This window comes from Myotis yumanensis, unplaced genomic scaffold (assembly GCF_028538775.1).
Source record: "Myotis yumanensis isolate MYYU_CA2020_CCGP unplaced genomic scaffold, mMyoYum1.0.hap1 SCAF_22, whole genome shotgun sequence".
Classification (NCBI taxonomy): domain Eukaryota; kingdom Metazoa; phylum Chordata; class Mammalia; order Chiroptera; family Vespertilionidae; genus Myotis; species Myotis yumanensis.
In genome coordinates, this window is record NW_027223773.1 from 3,605,750 (window position 1) to 3,619,798 (window position 14,049).

At 51.0% G+C, this 14,049-nt stretch overlaps 2 protein-coding genes across 11 annotated transcripts in view; one reads left to right on the forward strand and one right to left on the reverse strand.

Annotated features, from left to right (window-relative positions):
- Positions 1 to 5,704, reverse strand: part of TTC13 (tetratricopeptide repeat domain 13) — a 45,087-nt gene extending 39,383 nt beyond the window's left edge. For all 10 annotated transcript variants that reach the window (XM_070401053.1, XM_070401052.1, XM_070401051.1 and 7 more), the window contains exon 1: positions 5,452 to 5,704. In XM_070401053.1, the coding sequence (XP_070257154.1) occupies positions 5,452 to 5,704 (253 nt within the window). The remainder of the gene's footprint in view (positions 1 to 5,451) is intronic.
- Positions 5,705 to 5,927: 223 nt separating this feature from the next.
- Positions 5,928 to 11,836, forward strand: ARV1 (ARV1 homolog, fatty acid homeostasis modulator). The gene is made up of 5 exons (XM_070401263.1): positions 5,928 to 6,156; positions 7,662 to 7,781; positions 7,957 to 8,110; positions 9,360 to 9,584; positions 10,562 to 11,836. Exons 1-5 carry the CDS (start codon positions 5,977 to 5,979, stop codon positions 10,702 to 10,704), a joined length of 822 nt encoding a protein of 273 aa, XP_070257364.1. The 5' UTR covers positions 5,928 to 5,976; the 3' UTR covers positions 10,705 to 11,836.
- Positions 11,837 to 14,049: the final 2,213 nt, after the last annotated feature.

Genomic DNA, 14,049 nt, shown 5'->3' on the forward strand with positions numbered 1-14,049 from the left:
GTCATTATTGATCAGGGAATGCAAACCAAACACAACGAGGGACCACTTCACACCCGCTAAAATGGCCATCGTTTTTTTTTTGAAATGGACAATCTCAAGTGTTGGCGAGGATCAGAGAAACCAGAACCCTTGTGCATGGCTGATGGGGATGGAAACGGTGTGGCCACTGTGGGAAACGGCATGGTGGTTCCTCAAAAAGTTAAACGCAGGATGTGCACATGATCCCATCATTCAACTCCTCGTATACGCCCCAAAGAACTGAAAACAGGAACTCAGACAAGAATAGTATTCAGCCTTAGAAAGGAATGAAGTACCGCCACATATTACAACATGGGAGAACCTCCATGGACCCTCTGGCGAAGCAGTGGAGGCAGGACTTCCTGGAGCCTGTGCCACGAACCAATGAAGGGAGAGGGAAGTTAAGAATCTCACAGTTGAAGGCGGGGGTAGGGGGGGGGTCCAGGCAGAGATAAGCACCCCATACATCTGCCGTCTTCTTCACTGGCTGGAGCTGAGTATTTTCTGTGCCCACATTATTGAACTCTCAACAGCTCTAGTAACATCTCCATTCACTCAGTGAATAACGGTATCATCGACATGTAACTACATCAAGGTCTTTTTAACATTTATACTCATTTAGCATCTTCTGGCACTAGATAAAACCTCAAAAAAGTGCTCAGTAACACGAGTGACCACAGGCACTCCTGCTCATCCCGACATTAATATTTCAGGCATGAAGTTCAAAACGACAGGCGTGGCACGTGGCACACGGCACCAGCTTCGGGTTCCTGCAGCCGGAAGCGGACCGGTGCCACTGGCTGAAATGGGAAGTTTAGGAGGAAGGACAGTCCTTGAGGGAAGGGCGACCTTAAGTCGAGAGCTTGTGCGATGCGGACTGGAAGCTGCCTTGCATGCAGGTAGGAAATTAATTCCGGGCAGCGATAGATAAGAGCTGCCAACATGAACTTGATCATCGTTACCTGGGGCTCCTTGAACACGTGGAGAAGTAAGCTCAGCAAGAAGGGACACGTTCAAGGTCACAAAACGAGGAAAGAGCACAGCCGAGCCTTGCCACATCTGCACTCGAGGGCACCACGTCAATAAAGGTCCAGGGTCCAGCTGCCACCACTCCCTCCCCGGCGCTGGGTGCTGGCAGTGAACGGGGGCTGGCAGAGCAATGCCACCCGCTGCTTCCTCCACGCCTCACCCACGGCCGCCTGCCTGAGAGGAGCAGTTTGGGTGCAGAGACAAGAAACAGAAGTTTTTCTTCGCCTCTCCCCTAACGGCCTAGAAGAGTTCAGACGGAGGGCCTGTGGCGGCCGGGAGAGAGCCATTACTAGGAAGGGCGACAGACTGGCAGCCGAGTGTCCTCAACTGGGAGAGAAACTGACAAGACCTGCTGGTCCAAAGTCCCCTCCGCGTCCCTGGGTGTCTGCACAGAACGGCCAACGTTTACCACACATTTTTTCTTCCCGTCTCCCTGTGGCCAGCCCTCTTCACCTCTGAAGTCCTGGCCCCCGGCCCCTTTCTTCTCAGCTCAGGACGGCAGCTAAGCCTCCATGGTCCGACTGACCGCCTGTGGGCTTCGGTCCTTGCGGAGCCCCCCTTACAGACAAAATTACATTTTTGTTTTTCTCCTGTTGATCTGTTTCATGTCGATTTCAGAAGAACCTGGAAGGGTAGAGGAGAAATGTTTCCTTCCCCAACAGAGCTGACTGGGGCAGGTTGAAGAGAGCCCTGGACACGGGGAGGCAGAGCAGTGGACATCTCCTTTGAGGAATTCTGCAGAGATGAGGCCGTGGCTGAAAAGACCCTGGCCCTGTCGCTGCTGCTTGCTTTTTCCAAGATGGAGGCTGCTACAGCCAGGTGCGTGCTGATGGAAGACAAGGGGACGTGATATCCCGGGCGCAAGGAGAGAGCACTGAAGGCAAAAGCTGCAGGCAGGCCCGGCCGGTGTGGCTCAGTGGTTGAGTGTCGACCTATGAACCCAGAGGTCACGGTTTGATTCCTTCTCGGGGCACATGCCCAGGTTGTGGGCACGATCCCCAGTAGGAGGCGTGCAGAAGGCAACTGATCGAAGAGTCTCTCTCATCATGGATGTTTCTATCTCTCTCTCCCTTTTTTCCTTCCTCAATGAAATAAAAATACATTTTTAAAAATCTGAAGATACTTGTCACAAAATTACATATGTCAACAAACACACAAAATCAGGATCAAGGAAAAAAAAAAAAGGATTGAGCAAATAAACTAATAGTAAGGGTCACTGCAGTTGCCAAAATGTGGTTAACTTCCTCATAGCCAGAACAAGAAAGGAAATAGCTCTCATTATAAAAGCTCCCGTCCACTGATTCCTTATCACCTCGAAGGCACTGCAGATCGAAGTGCTGTGGGCGATCAGACCGATTTCATTGATTTAAACGACTGGTCCCAAAGTTAAAGGAAGTTACCATCTGTACTGGCCACCTTTTTTTTTTTCTTTTTTAAATATATTTTATTGATGATTTTAGAGAGGGAGAGATAGAAACATCAATGATGAGAGCGAATCATTGATCGACTGCCTCCCCTCCCTCCCCTCCAGGGATTGAGCCCGCAACCTGGGAATGTGCCCTTAACCGGAATTGAACCTGGGGCCCTTCAGTCCGCAGGCCCACGCTCTATCCACCGAGCCAAACCAGCTAGGGCTACACTGGCCATCTTTAAGTCTTAGGGACTTGGTCAGGATCAGAGCTGAATGCTAGCTGGCGAGGGCAGGTCTGTCTGATGCTGAAGACGGGAGTCGTTCTGGACTCTGGCACAAATCTAGACCCTGATATGAATCACATGGGGGTTCTGGATACAGAACATGAGCCCCTCGGGCTGTGACAGAGTTCACTGTAAATCCCGAACTGGTTCCCACACCTTTTCTTCTTAGGACAGAGAGGGGCTGGCGATGGCTTCAAAGGGCCCAGCATCCATCCACCTGCTTGTCCAGGACAAGGAGGGAGAAATGAGACATCCCAGCATCTCCACCACATGGTCACATACTGCAGCCAGGGAAGCCACGGAACCAGCGGGAGCCCCAGTAGCACCAACAGGGGACTCTGGGAACTATCTGACATCATCAGTGGCAAAGGCCCTTTAGCACCTGTCAGCAGCTGCTGGGACTCGAGCTGTTCATCTGCAACAGCATGATTAAAATTCCAAGCTAAGAAAAGAAGTACTGTCTGGGGGAGAGACGAAGGAAAGTGAAACATTGAAATAAGTTATGCTCCAAGCCTCACGGGGCAGTGTGCCTCCTCCCAAGCAGAGAACCTTAGACAATGGTGCCTACTCGTGAGGGAATGGAGGGATGGCCAGGATGATTCCTCTACATGCCCCCTTTAGGAAAACTCACATCAGCCCGGCCAGCGTGGCTCAGTGGTTGAGCGTTGACCTATGAACCAGGAGGTCACAGTTCAACTCCCAATCAGGGCACATGCCCGGGTTGTGGGCTCGATCCCCAGTGTGCGGCTTGCAGGAGGCAGCTGGTCCATGATTCTCTCTCATCATGGATGTTTCTCTCTCTCTCTCTCTCTCCCTGTCTCTTCCTTTCTGAAATCAATAAAAATATATTAAAAAAAGAAAACCCACATCTATCTTTATTGGGGGGGGAGGGAGGTGCATACCGGCATAAGCCTGATGCTACAGGATAAAATGAGCCACCTGGATCAATAATATCCATTGATTTCATAATATCGATTGATTGCATAATATAAATCCATTTGTAGCTTCCATTGCCTAGCATCTGGGTCTCCTCTAGCCAGTGAGCACCACTCAGCTATACTATAGGCGGGAAGGGGAATGGAGATGTACACAATATATACTGTTTGCTAGTAAATACTACAGACGTGTGTTGCTACCTACAAACACTTATCGGGGCCTCACCACCTGGGCTCCTCCTCTCGCAGCTGTAGGGCCGCAGGAAGGGGGTGATCTCACTGTGCCTGGGTTTCCTATGAGACAGGAACTACCCTTCGGTGCCCCGGTCACCGGTGTTCTCATCGACTAAGAGAAGAGGCCAGCCCACCCCGAGCTCTGACAACACACGGGCACACCGCAAGCGCTCAGAGAGGTTAGCGGTTTCTCACTTCCCTCATTTCCCTCGCCATACCAAGAAGAAGAAGAAGGAGGAGGAGGAGGAGGAGGAGGGGGGGGGGGGGAGGAGGAGGAGGAGGAGGAGGAGGAGAAGAAGAAGAGAAAAAAAACCTGTAATCAGGTAACAGTGTCTTCCCCTTAGAGGGGAGACAATTTTGCAAAGACAGGCCATTCACTTGTTCGGATTCCCAGAGAGTAACAAAGTATAAAACCCATTCCTTTTTCCCCCACTCGGCCAGGCTGGCCCTGCTATGCGCTGCTGTTTACTAGCCAAAGTCTGTGGCTTCACAATAAGCAAGTCACATTCCCCTGACTTCCTCCAGGAAGTCAGGCAGTGCTAAAGGGAAACCGGTGTGTGCTAATCTTGACATCTCATCTCAACCAAAAAGAAAAATACTATTGTCTTCCAGGTACAGAAAGCCCAAGAACAGCGCTCTCCGGCCGTAAAAGCCACGGGAGGGAGGTGGACCCAGACCTTTGAAAAGTGAGCCTTAAGGCGACTAACTGCAGGGAAGAGGGTAGGGAAGGGAGGGAGGCGGCTGCAGGGTGAAAGCATCCGCTACAGAACTTGGACACAAAACCTGCACGCGGACTACATCCTGCCCCACCGGCATCTTTAGGGGCCCATTCCCCGGAGGCCAAGCGCGCCCCGGCGCAATGAATGGGCTGGCCCGGCTCCCCGGGTCCCCGGTGCGCGCGCGCAGCTCCAGCTCCGACTCTCACGCCGGCTCGGGGCCCGCGGGGCCCTTTTCACCTTCGGGGCGACACCTGGCAGGTCACAAGTCAACCCGCAACAACCGGAAGCCAGATGCCGACAAGCAGATAAGACGGGCTCGCTGTGCGGTTCCCCTGGGATCGGATGGCAGAGGCTGTTTAATACGAGCAACAGCCCGGGGAGTCGGGACCCCCGATTTCCAGGCCTCACGCGGCCCAGGCATCCCTGGTCCCGGCGCGGGCCCTGTCCCGCTCCGCCCGTCCGTCCCTCCCCGGTTCCCACGGCGCCCGAGGGGCCGCCTGCCGTCTCCTCCTCCACCCTCTCCGCAGCTGCTGGGGCTCGGGAGAGGCCGCCCTGGCCCGGGAGCCTGCGGCCGGCTCTTGGCTCCATTCACCGGCCTCCAAGGGCGGCTATGGGAGGAGGGCGCGCGGCGGCGAGGGTGCGAGCGGCTGGAAGCGGCCCCGGCGGGACACCGCGTGGAGCCGGCTCGCGCAGGAGCACACGCCGCGGCCGGCGGCGGCGAAGCCGGGGTTGTAGGGGGACCCGGCCCGCAGCCCCCACGGCCCCGCCGGCCCCGCGGCGACCCGGACGCCCGCGCGCCGCCGCCGCCGCCGCCCACTCACCGCCGCACTCGGCCGAGAACTGGTCCCCCCAGTCCCCGGACTGCGGGCTGCAGCCTCCGCCCGCCGGGGCCTCCTGCTGCCGGTGCTGCAGCTCCTGCTTGAGCAGGGACAGCGGCGTGTAGTGCTCGGTGGCCAGCGCGCCCGGCATGTAGGGCAGGACCGCGAGCAGCAGCAGCAGCAGCGCGCGCCGAGCGGCGGCCACGGCGTCTCCCCAGCAGCAGCAACAGCAGCAGCGGCAGCCGGCAGGTGCCATCTTCCCTCACGGCGCATGTGCGGCGGCCCTCGCCGCGCGCCGCGGCCTCCCAGACTTACCCCGCGGCCGGCAGGTGGGCGGTGGGAAGGGGCGGAGGGGAGAGTGGCATTGCCTGCTGGGCATTGTAGTCCCGCCGGACCAACTTCGGGGCCCGTTTCAGGTAGTGGGACTACGAATCCCAGCAAGCACCGCGCGGCGCAGACCTTCCGGTCTGGCTTCTGACATCTTTCCGCGTCACTGAATCGGAAGTTCTGGGCTTCGGTGGCATAGAAATGGGTACTGGTGGGCGGGGTGGGCTGCGGCCCGGCAAGGGGAGCCCCGAAGAGGTGTCAGCCACCGCTCCTGCCGCCGCCGCCTCGGCGTCCTGCCAGTACAGGTGCATCGAGTGCAACCAGGAGGCCAAGGAGCTGTACCGAGACTATAACCACGGGGTGCTGAAGATAACCATCTGCGTGAGTGGTCCGGAGTGGGGGGGTTCCTCTTGAGTAAACGGGGTGGCGAGATTTGGGGACCAATCTGTACCAGCTTTTTAGGTGGTAAGAATCGAGTGTCAGGATCTTCAGCGGGATGCTCGGCCGAAGTCTGTCTCACCTGTACGCGAATACCTGTCGTGACGGGGAACTCACTACCGCACAGTGCTGTTCTCTTAGGGGTCAGTCACGTTTGCGGGTGAGACCTAACCCCGCGGACGGACCTCGGGCGGACATGGATGTAGGTGCTGTGCAGAGAAATTAAAAAGAGCAGATGAGGTGACATTTGGGTTCACACTAAAGCCGTTTTATTTCTAGATATTCTCCCTTTGATAGACAAGTGTTAGCATTGGTACACTCCATAACCCGTGTTTAGGTTCTCTTCATATGAATGAGACTGGAAGACCAGAGATGCTATTTATTTTGTTTTTTTAATGTGTGTTTATTGATTTCAGAGAGGAAGGGAGAGGGAGAGATAGAAACATTTATACTAATAATATATACTAATAAGAGGGTAATATGCTAATTAGACCAGACATCTTCTGGAGGTCCTTCCAGACAAAGCCACAGTGGCAGGGGCCGAGGCAGAAGTGATTAGGGGCGACCAGGCAGGCAGGTGAACAGTTAGGGGCGACCAGGCCAACAGGGGAGGCAGTTAGGGGCGACCAGGCTGGCAGGCAGGTGAGCGGTTAGGGGTCAGCAGTCCCGTATTGCAAGAGGAATGTCCAACTGCCAGGATCGGGCCTAACCCAGCAGTCGGACATCCCCCAAAGGGTCCGGGATTGGAGAGGGTGCAGGCCGGGCTGAGGGACCCCCTACCCCCAACCCCCAGCATGAATTTTGTGCACCGGGCCTTTAGTCGGTGATGAAAGAGAATCATGGATCGGCTGCCTCCTGCACACCCCACACTGGGAATCGAGCCCTCAACCCCAGGCATGTGTCCTGACTGGGAATTGAACCGTGAACTCTTGGTTCACAGGTGGACACTCAACCACTGAGCCACGCCTTGTACCACATTCTTTACCCAGTTGTAGCTCTCAGAAGCTCTGGGTGCGGAGTTACTTTTCTGAACGCTTTTCTCCAAATCATGTTTCAAGAACCACAAAGCTGGGGGCCATCTGGCCAACAGGCAACAGATTATCAGTGAAAGTACATTACAAATGTATAACAATTCCTGCAAACTGAAAGTAGAATTTTCTGGGATACTTTCCTGCTAAAATCAGTCTTTAAATCAAACATCCTTTTAGCTTCTTAAATGTGAGATTAGAAAGTTAATGTTTCTAGCCTGGAAGATTATTTTTAGTCACTTCTGAAACCGTGTCTTCAGTAGATGAACAGTTTGTGTTGGGATGGATGTGTATTTACATAAATGCTGGTGTGGCCTCAGTGCTGTGCAAGTCCGGAAGAGGCTCTGCTATTTTGAAACCCTTTAAGATTTCAGAATGTCTGAATTTGCTTCTTCTAATATTGTTTTTGCATCATTTCAGAAATCCTGCCAGAAACCCGTAGACAAATATATCGAGTATGATCCTGTTATCATTTTGATTAATGCTATTTTGTGCAAAGCCCAGGCCTACAGGCATATTCTTTTCAATACTAAAATAAACGTAAGTTGTGACAGGTTTTTTTTTTTTAAATTTCCTAACTTTACTTGGTGATGCTTTTGCATTTTAAAAGAATCAATTGTGAACAGAATGAAAGAACGTTTACTACCCTGTCTGTCCCCGTTGGTATAAAGCGCTGCTTCCCCTGACTGGCTGCTGCTGTGTCTTTGACTCCCAGATGCACGGGAAACTCTGCATATTTTGCTTACTTTGTGAAGCCTACCTGCGGTGGTGGCAGCTGCAAGATTCCAGCCAGAACACCAATCCCGACGACTTTATCAGATATGCCAAGGAGTGGGACTTCTACAGAATGTTTGCCATTGCTTCTCTGGGTAGGAACAGGCCGTGCTTTCTTTCTTTTTTTTTTTTTAATTGATGTCAGAGCCCTAACCAGTTTGGCTCAGTGGATAGAGTGTCAGCCTGCGGACCGAAGGGTCCCAGGTTCGATTCCCGTCAAGGGCACGTACCTGGGTTGCGGGCACATCCCCAGTAGGGGGTGTGCAGGAGGCAGCTGATCCGATGTTTCTCTCTCATTGATGTTTCTAACTCTCTATCCCTCTCCCTTCCTCTCTGTAAAAAAATCAATAAAGTATATTTTTTTAAAAATCGATGTCAGAGAGGAAGGGAGAAGGAGAGAGAGAAACATTAATGATGAGAAAGAGTCATGGATCTGCTGCCCTCTGCACGCCCCACACTGGGGATGGACCCTGCAACCCGGGCATGCGCCCTGATGGGGAATCAAACCGTAACCTCGTGTTCATAGATCAGTACTCAACCACTGAGCCACGGCTGGCCGGGCGTCATGCTCTCTATATTTAGTTAACTAGCACTTGCACTTGTGATTAAAAATAAGGCGCATGGTAAGAGGAGCCAGTTAATATAGGACTTGAGACTTAATTTTCAGTTCTACCGCTAACCTGCTAAATGAGTTTATCTAAATTATCTGGTTTTTTTTTTACTTTTTTATTTGTTACCACACTCATGGTATGGAAATACCGTCAGTTAAATGGTCTTTATCCATCTGATGGATGTTATCAGAATAAAGAGCTTCATAAAATATTTTGAGACATCATATTGTTGATAAAATCCTTAAATTTAAGTTCTCATTTTCCATTTTGAAAATGACGTGGGCCCCATCTTTATAAAATAAAATTGAGCCCTGGTTGGTTTGGCTCAATGGTTAGAGCGGCAACCTGTGACCGAAGGGTCTCGAGTTCAATTTCAGGTCAAGAGCACATACCTCTGTTGCAGGTTTGATGCCCAGCCCTGGTCGGAGGCAACCAATCAATGTCTAGCTGGCTGCCTCTCTCTCTCTCTTTTCTCCCTCCCTTCCACTCTAAAAATCAATGGAAAAAATATCCTCAGGGGAGGATTAAAAAAAAAAAAAAGAATTGTTGAGATATATTTCCAAAATTATACCAGCAGGATTTGACACAAAAGACAAAGAAAATGAGAGAAAGGGGAAAAACGGTTGTTCTTGATAATATGTTGTACTTTGGGGTTGTGGTTTGCTCTCATGGGGATATGGTGTTTTGGGATTGGGACACTGGTTAAGATTTTTATTTCCCATTTCCTTCTTAGAACAAGCTGCCTTTTTTATTGGCATCTTTACCTTCCTGTGGATAGAACGATCCATCGCAACAAAAAAGAACCCCAACTTCGTCTTGCTGCTGAAGGCATTGCTGTTGTCCAGCTACGGGAAGCTCTTGCTGATCCCGGCTGTCATCTGGGAACATGAGTACACACCACTGTGCCTGAGACTCATCAAACTATTTGTCCTCACATCAAATTTTCAGGCAATCAGAGGTATGTCTGTCTACTCAGCTTTCCACGATATAAAAGCTTCTAGACTTTGCCCGGCCAGTGTTGTTCAGTGGTTGAGCTTTGACCTATGAACCAGGAGGTCACGGTTCGATTCCCTATCAGGGCACATGCCCGGGTTGTGGGTTCAGTCCCCAGTAGGGGTTGTGCGGGCAGCAGCCAATCAATGATTCTCATCACTGATGTTTCTATCTCTCTCTCCCTCTCCCTTCCTCTCTGAGATCAGTAAAAATATACGTTTTTAAAAAGCTATAGCCTTTTATTTCTAGATCACAGTTTTTATATGACCTGTTAAACCCTGGAAATCTTCATAGAATGATGACAATGCCTACCATTTGTATAGTGCGTTCTACATAGCATGTATTCAGTATGTGTTCAGTTTCACCACATGGTACATGTAGTTTTCAGAATGTTTTCCTATGCATTGCCTCTGTCCTGTGGGGTTAGCAGGGCAGCCATTGTTATCTCCACTTTATGAATGACTTGCCCAGATTTGCATGGTCAGGCAGCTGTCGAGCAAGGACAATTCCTGCTCCACCAAAGGGAGAGAGAAGCCACGCTGTGTGTCTTGTGAGAAGTGCTCTTTTAAATGAGCTATTACCTGATACTTTTTATCATAATGCTTATCGTCTTGTCACCTGTAAAACCAAAAGTACCCATTTTTTTCTGCTATTTCCTTGATGACCTTAGAATCTGTATTTTCTTTTCCCTTTTAATTTTAATGGGACTCTGTGTCTTGATTTCAGGAGTATTTTTGTTATGAGCCGCTACTTTGGTTCTCTCAAAAGGTTTGCAGCTGGGAAAGGGGGAGTAGGTAGCAGCATAAGTTAATAACAAATAAGAGTTTTTCTAAAAACAGCTTCACCAAACGATCCTCGTAATCTACGTCTCACGTAATAATGACAACGTCACGTCATTCCACTCGGAAAACTTACCCGTGTCGTGTGCCTTTGCTTCTGCAGTGACGCTCAACACCCGCCGCAAGCTGTCCTTCGTGGCCATCGTGTGCGGGCTGCTGGCGGAGAGCGCCATGGTCCACTTCTTCAGGAGGATGGAGTGGGACGTCGGAAGCGACTGCGCCGGCTACAAGTCGCAGGACTTCTGAGGAGGCACAGCACTCGCACAGGCGTCCCTCCCCAGGCAGACATGTCACCGTGACTAAGGAGGCCCTTACGGGACACACACACACACACACACACACACACACACCTGATTGCCTCCGGACGTCAGGCCGTGCCTCACAGGGCCCTTCACTGCTGTCATCTTCAGTGACATCCACATCTGAGCCGTCCTCACAATTTCCCTGACTCTTCGGTCCCACTGACTCCTGCGAGGACCTCAGACTCAGAAGTCAGTCGGGCCCAGCGACACCTTCCCCCACCCTTTCCAACCATCTGCCCCCTCCCTCCCACCCCCAGGGCCCAGGACCCAGGGCCCAGGGCCCAGCAGGGCAGCAGCCCTGTGTCCTGGATCTTGTGGGGCTGCCCCCATGGTGGACACTGCCCCCACTATGACTTCCAGTGAGAAAAATAAGGTCACCTGTCTTTGACAGCCCTTTATCCTCTATTATATTAGCTTGTGTCTTATCCCTGTTCATGTCTTACAATTCCCCATGTTTGTGCCTGACTCCCTCAAACCGGGTCAAGTTCGGTGCCCGGAGAGTCCAGGCCCGGGTTACTCTGCCTCCCATAGAACAGGGCCTGCCCTAGTAAGTGTTTGTTGATATTTCAGCAGAACGTGCTGTTCCAAATACTTCTTTTATATCCACAGTTTTAGTCTTTACTACTTGTGGCATGGCCAGCTCCATCTGAAAAAGAGAAGACATAAATTCAACCGAACTCCTCATTCCTGTTGAGTAAAGTGAACCCAAGATTTAGATAGACTGCCTGGAAAGAAAGCGATGGTCATGGCCTTCGAAACCCCAACCCTGCCACCCCTCAGCCCTCACCCCACCTACAGGAGACAACAAAACCACATGCACAGTCACAGACTCGCACAGGAACCTCACACACACACACACACACACAAGGAATTGCTGCAGGACTGAGGGGCACACTGCAGGTAAGCATTTAAATGAAGAGAGGAACATGCATTCAGATTCATAAAAATCTGTCTCATTCCTATCTGCATGCTTGTATCTTTTCATTTAAATGTATGCTACTGACTTTAAATAACATATTTAAAATAATACTTTGTATTCTTATAACTTTTCTCTTAATAAAGTCAGAAAAAACTAAGCTTTTGTCACTCTCCAATTCAGTTTCTTTCCCTGTAAGTTACCTTGCAGATTACCTGACCCAGAAATAAATAACCAAAAACAGCTGAACTGTACACTTTACCTGATGGATTGTACCTCAGTGAAGCTGTTACTAAATAAGTGTCACCTCTCCCCTTTTCTCTCTTCCTGTCTCACTCATTATCTATTCATTAAACAGATACTGCTGAGCACCCGCTGTCTGTGTGTCAGACCCTGGGATGCAGGGGCGAGTAAGGCCTGGCCCTGTGTGTAGTGACGGGTTTCGAGAGGAGGGTAGCTAATTGCAGTCCAGTGTGATGAGTGCTGTGAAGGGTAAGTAAGGGTCCTAGAGTAGGAACCCGTATGCAGGTCTTCCGAGAGGAGCGGGGACGGCAGGAACCCCCCGGTATCCCTGGGAGAGGAGCAGTGCACCCCGAGTCCCGAGGGCGGAGCGGGGGACGTGTGCACGGAGCTGCGTACACCGCACGGCGGGCAGGGCGGCATCGGTCGTGTTTTCGGTGGTTCCAGGAACTCGTGTGAAGGTCAGACTGTGAAGGGCTCCCTCCAGGAGTTGTCATTGACCACCCCACCCCCACCCCCCCAGGACAAGGAAACCAACAGTTAGAGAAGAATCCCAAGTGAGAATAAAACAAAACCACCGGGGCAGCATCCCAGAGCAGCCACTGGGTGGCGCTGCTTGTGCTTAGAACAGTGCCTGTTTTCCAAGCCCCCCTCCCCCCCAAACTGGGATGTGGCCTCCTGACAACAAACAAGGCATTTCTATGGAAAACCACTTGAAGCTATAAAAATTAAACCAATCCCTTGTATTTATTTATTTATTTATTTAATATTTTATTGATTTTTTACAGAGAGGAAGGGAGAGGGACAGAGTTAGAAACATCGATGAGAGAGAAACATCGATCAGCTGCCTCCTGCACACTCCCCACTGGGGAAGTGCCTGCAACCCAGGCACACGCCCTTGACCAGAATCGAACCTGGGACCCTTCAGTCCGCAGGCCAACGCTCTATCCACTGAGCCAAACCGGTTAGGGCTGTATTTATTTATTTTTAAGTAGGTTTTTATTGATTTTAAAGAGAGGAAGGGAGAGTGAGAGAGAGAAACATCAATGATGAGAATCACTCATCAGCTGCCTCCTGCACGCCCCACACTGGGGATCAAGCCCACTACCTGTGTGCCCTGACTGGGAATGGAACCGTGATCTCCTGATTCATGGGTGGGCACTGAGCCACACCAGCCAAGCTAAATCCCTCTTAGACATCCCATATACTGAAGAGCACGTGCATTCGGGTCACAGTCATGGGTCAGACGGTGGCTACACCGTCAGCGCCCCCTGGTGGAGCCAGGGAGCCAGCAAGCAGCGCTCAGTGTGAGGACCCTATGTAAGACGTGAATGAGGCCCATGAGAAGCAGACAAGGGGTCTTTTGTTCAAAGGTTCTCTATCCCTGTCTGAAGCCCTTTGAGCTAAATTTGGAGAAAAACGTCATGGTGTACATAGGAGCCAAAGAGAGAATATTTTTAGATATTTACAAGACAAAAAAAGATGAAAACATTTTAAAAGTATTTTTTATTTTTAAAATGCGTTTTTATTGATTTCAGAGAGGAAGGGAAAGGGAGAGAGAGAAACATCAGTGATGAGAGAGAATCATGGATCAGCTGCCTCCTGCACGCCCCCTACTGGGGATCAAGCCCGAAACCTGGGGGCATGTACCCTGTCCAGGAGTCAAACTGTGACCTCCTGGTTCAGAGGTTGACATTCAATCACTGAGCTAAAAAGTAGTTTTTAAATCATAGTCTTATATGAAGAAACTAAAGCTTAGGATGCCTAAGGGATTTGCTCACGGTCACACAAGTACATAGTGGCAACATTGGGACTAAAACCTTGGCCTCTACGCTTGGTCTAATGGGGGACCAACCCCCGGAACTATGTTGGTCTGCACGCCTCGTCCAGTGGGGGATTCCTATTTCCCCTTGTTAAGAAAGGGGATAACTTACTGTTCGTAAAACACAGAAGAATAAAGAAAAAGAGGAATTAAATAAGTAGGGGCCCGGCCGGCGTGGCTCAGTGGTTGAGCTTTAACCTATGAACCAGGAGGTCACAGTTCGATTCCCGGTCAGGGCACGTGCCCGGGTTGCGGGCTCGATCCCCAGTGTGGGGAGGCGTGCAGGAGGCAGCCCATCTCATCTCATCGTT

What these genes read in the sequence shown, in the direction of transcription:
- ARV1 (XM_070401263.1), top strand. Translation starts at nt 5,977, where the DNA reads ATGGGTACTGGTGGGCGGGGTGGGCTGCGGCCCGGCAAGGGGAGCCCC. An exon ending in GTTTGCCATTGCTTCTCTGG is followed by an intron (nt 8,111 to 9,359) that starts GTAGGAACAGGC and finishes TTTCCTTCTTAG; the next exon opens with AACAAGCTGCCTTTTTTATT. An exon ending in AAATTTTCAGGCAATCAGAG is followed by an intron (nt 9,585 to 10,561) that starts GTATGTCTGTCT and finishes TTGCTTCTGCAG; the next exon opens with TGACGCTCAACACCCGCCGC.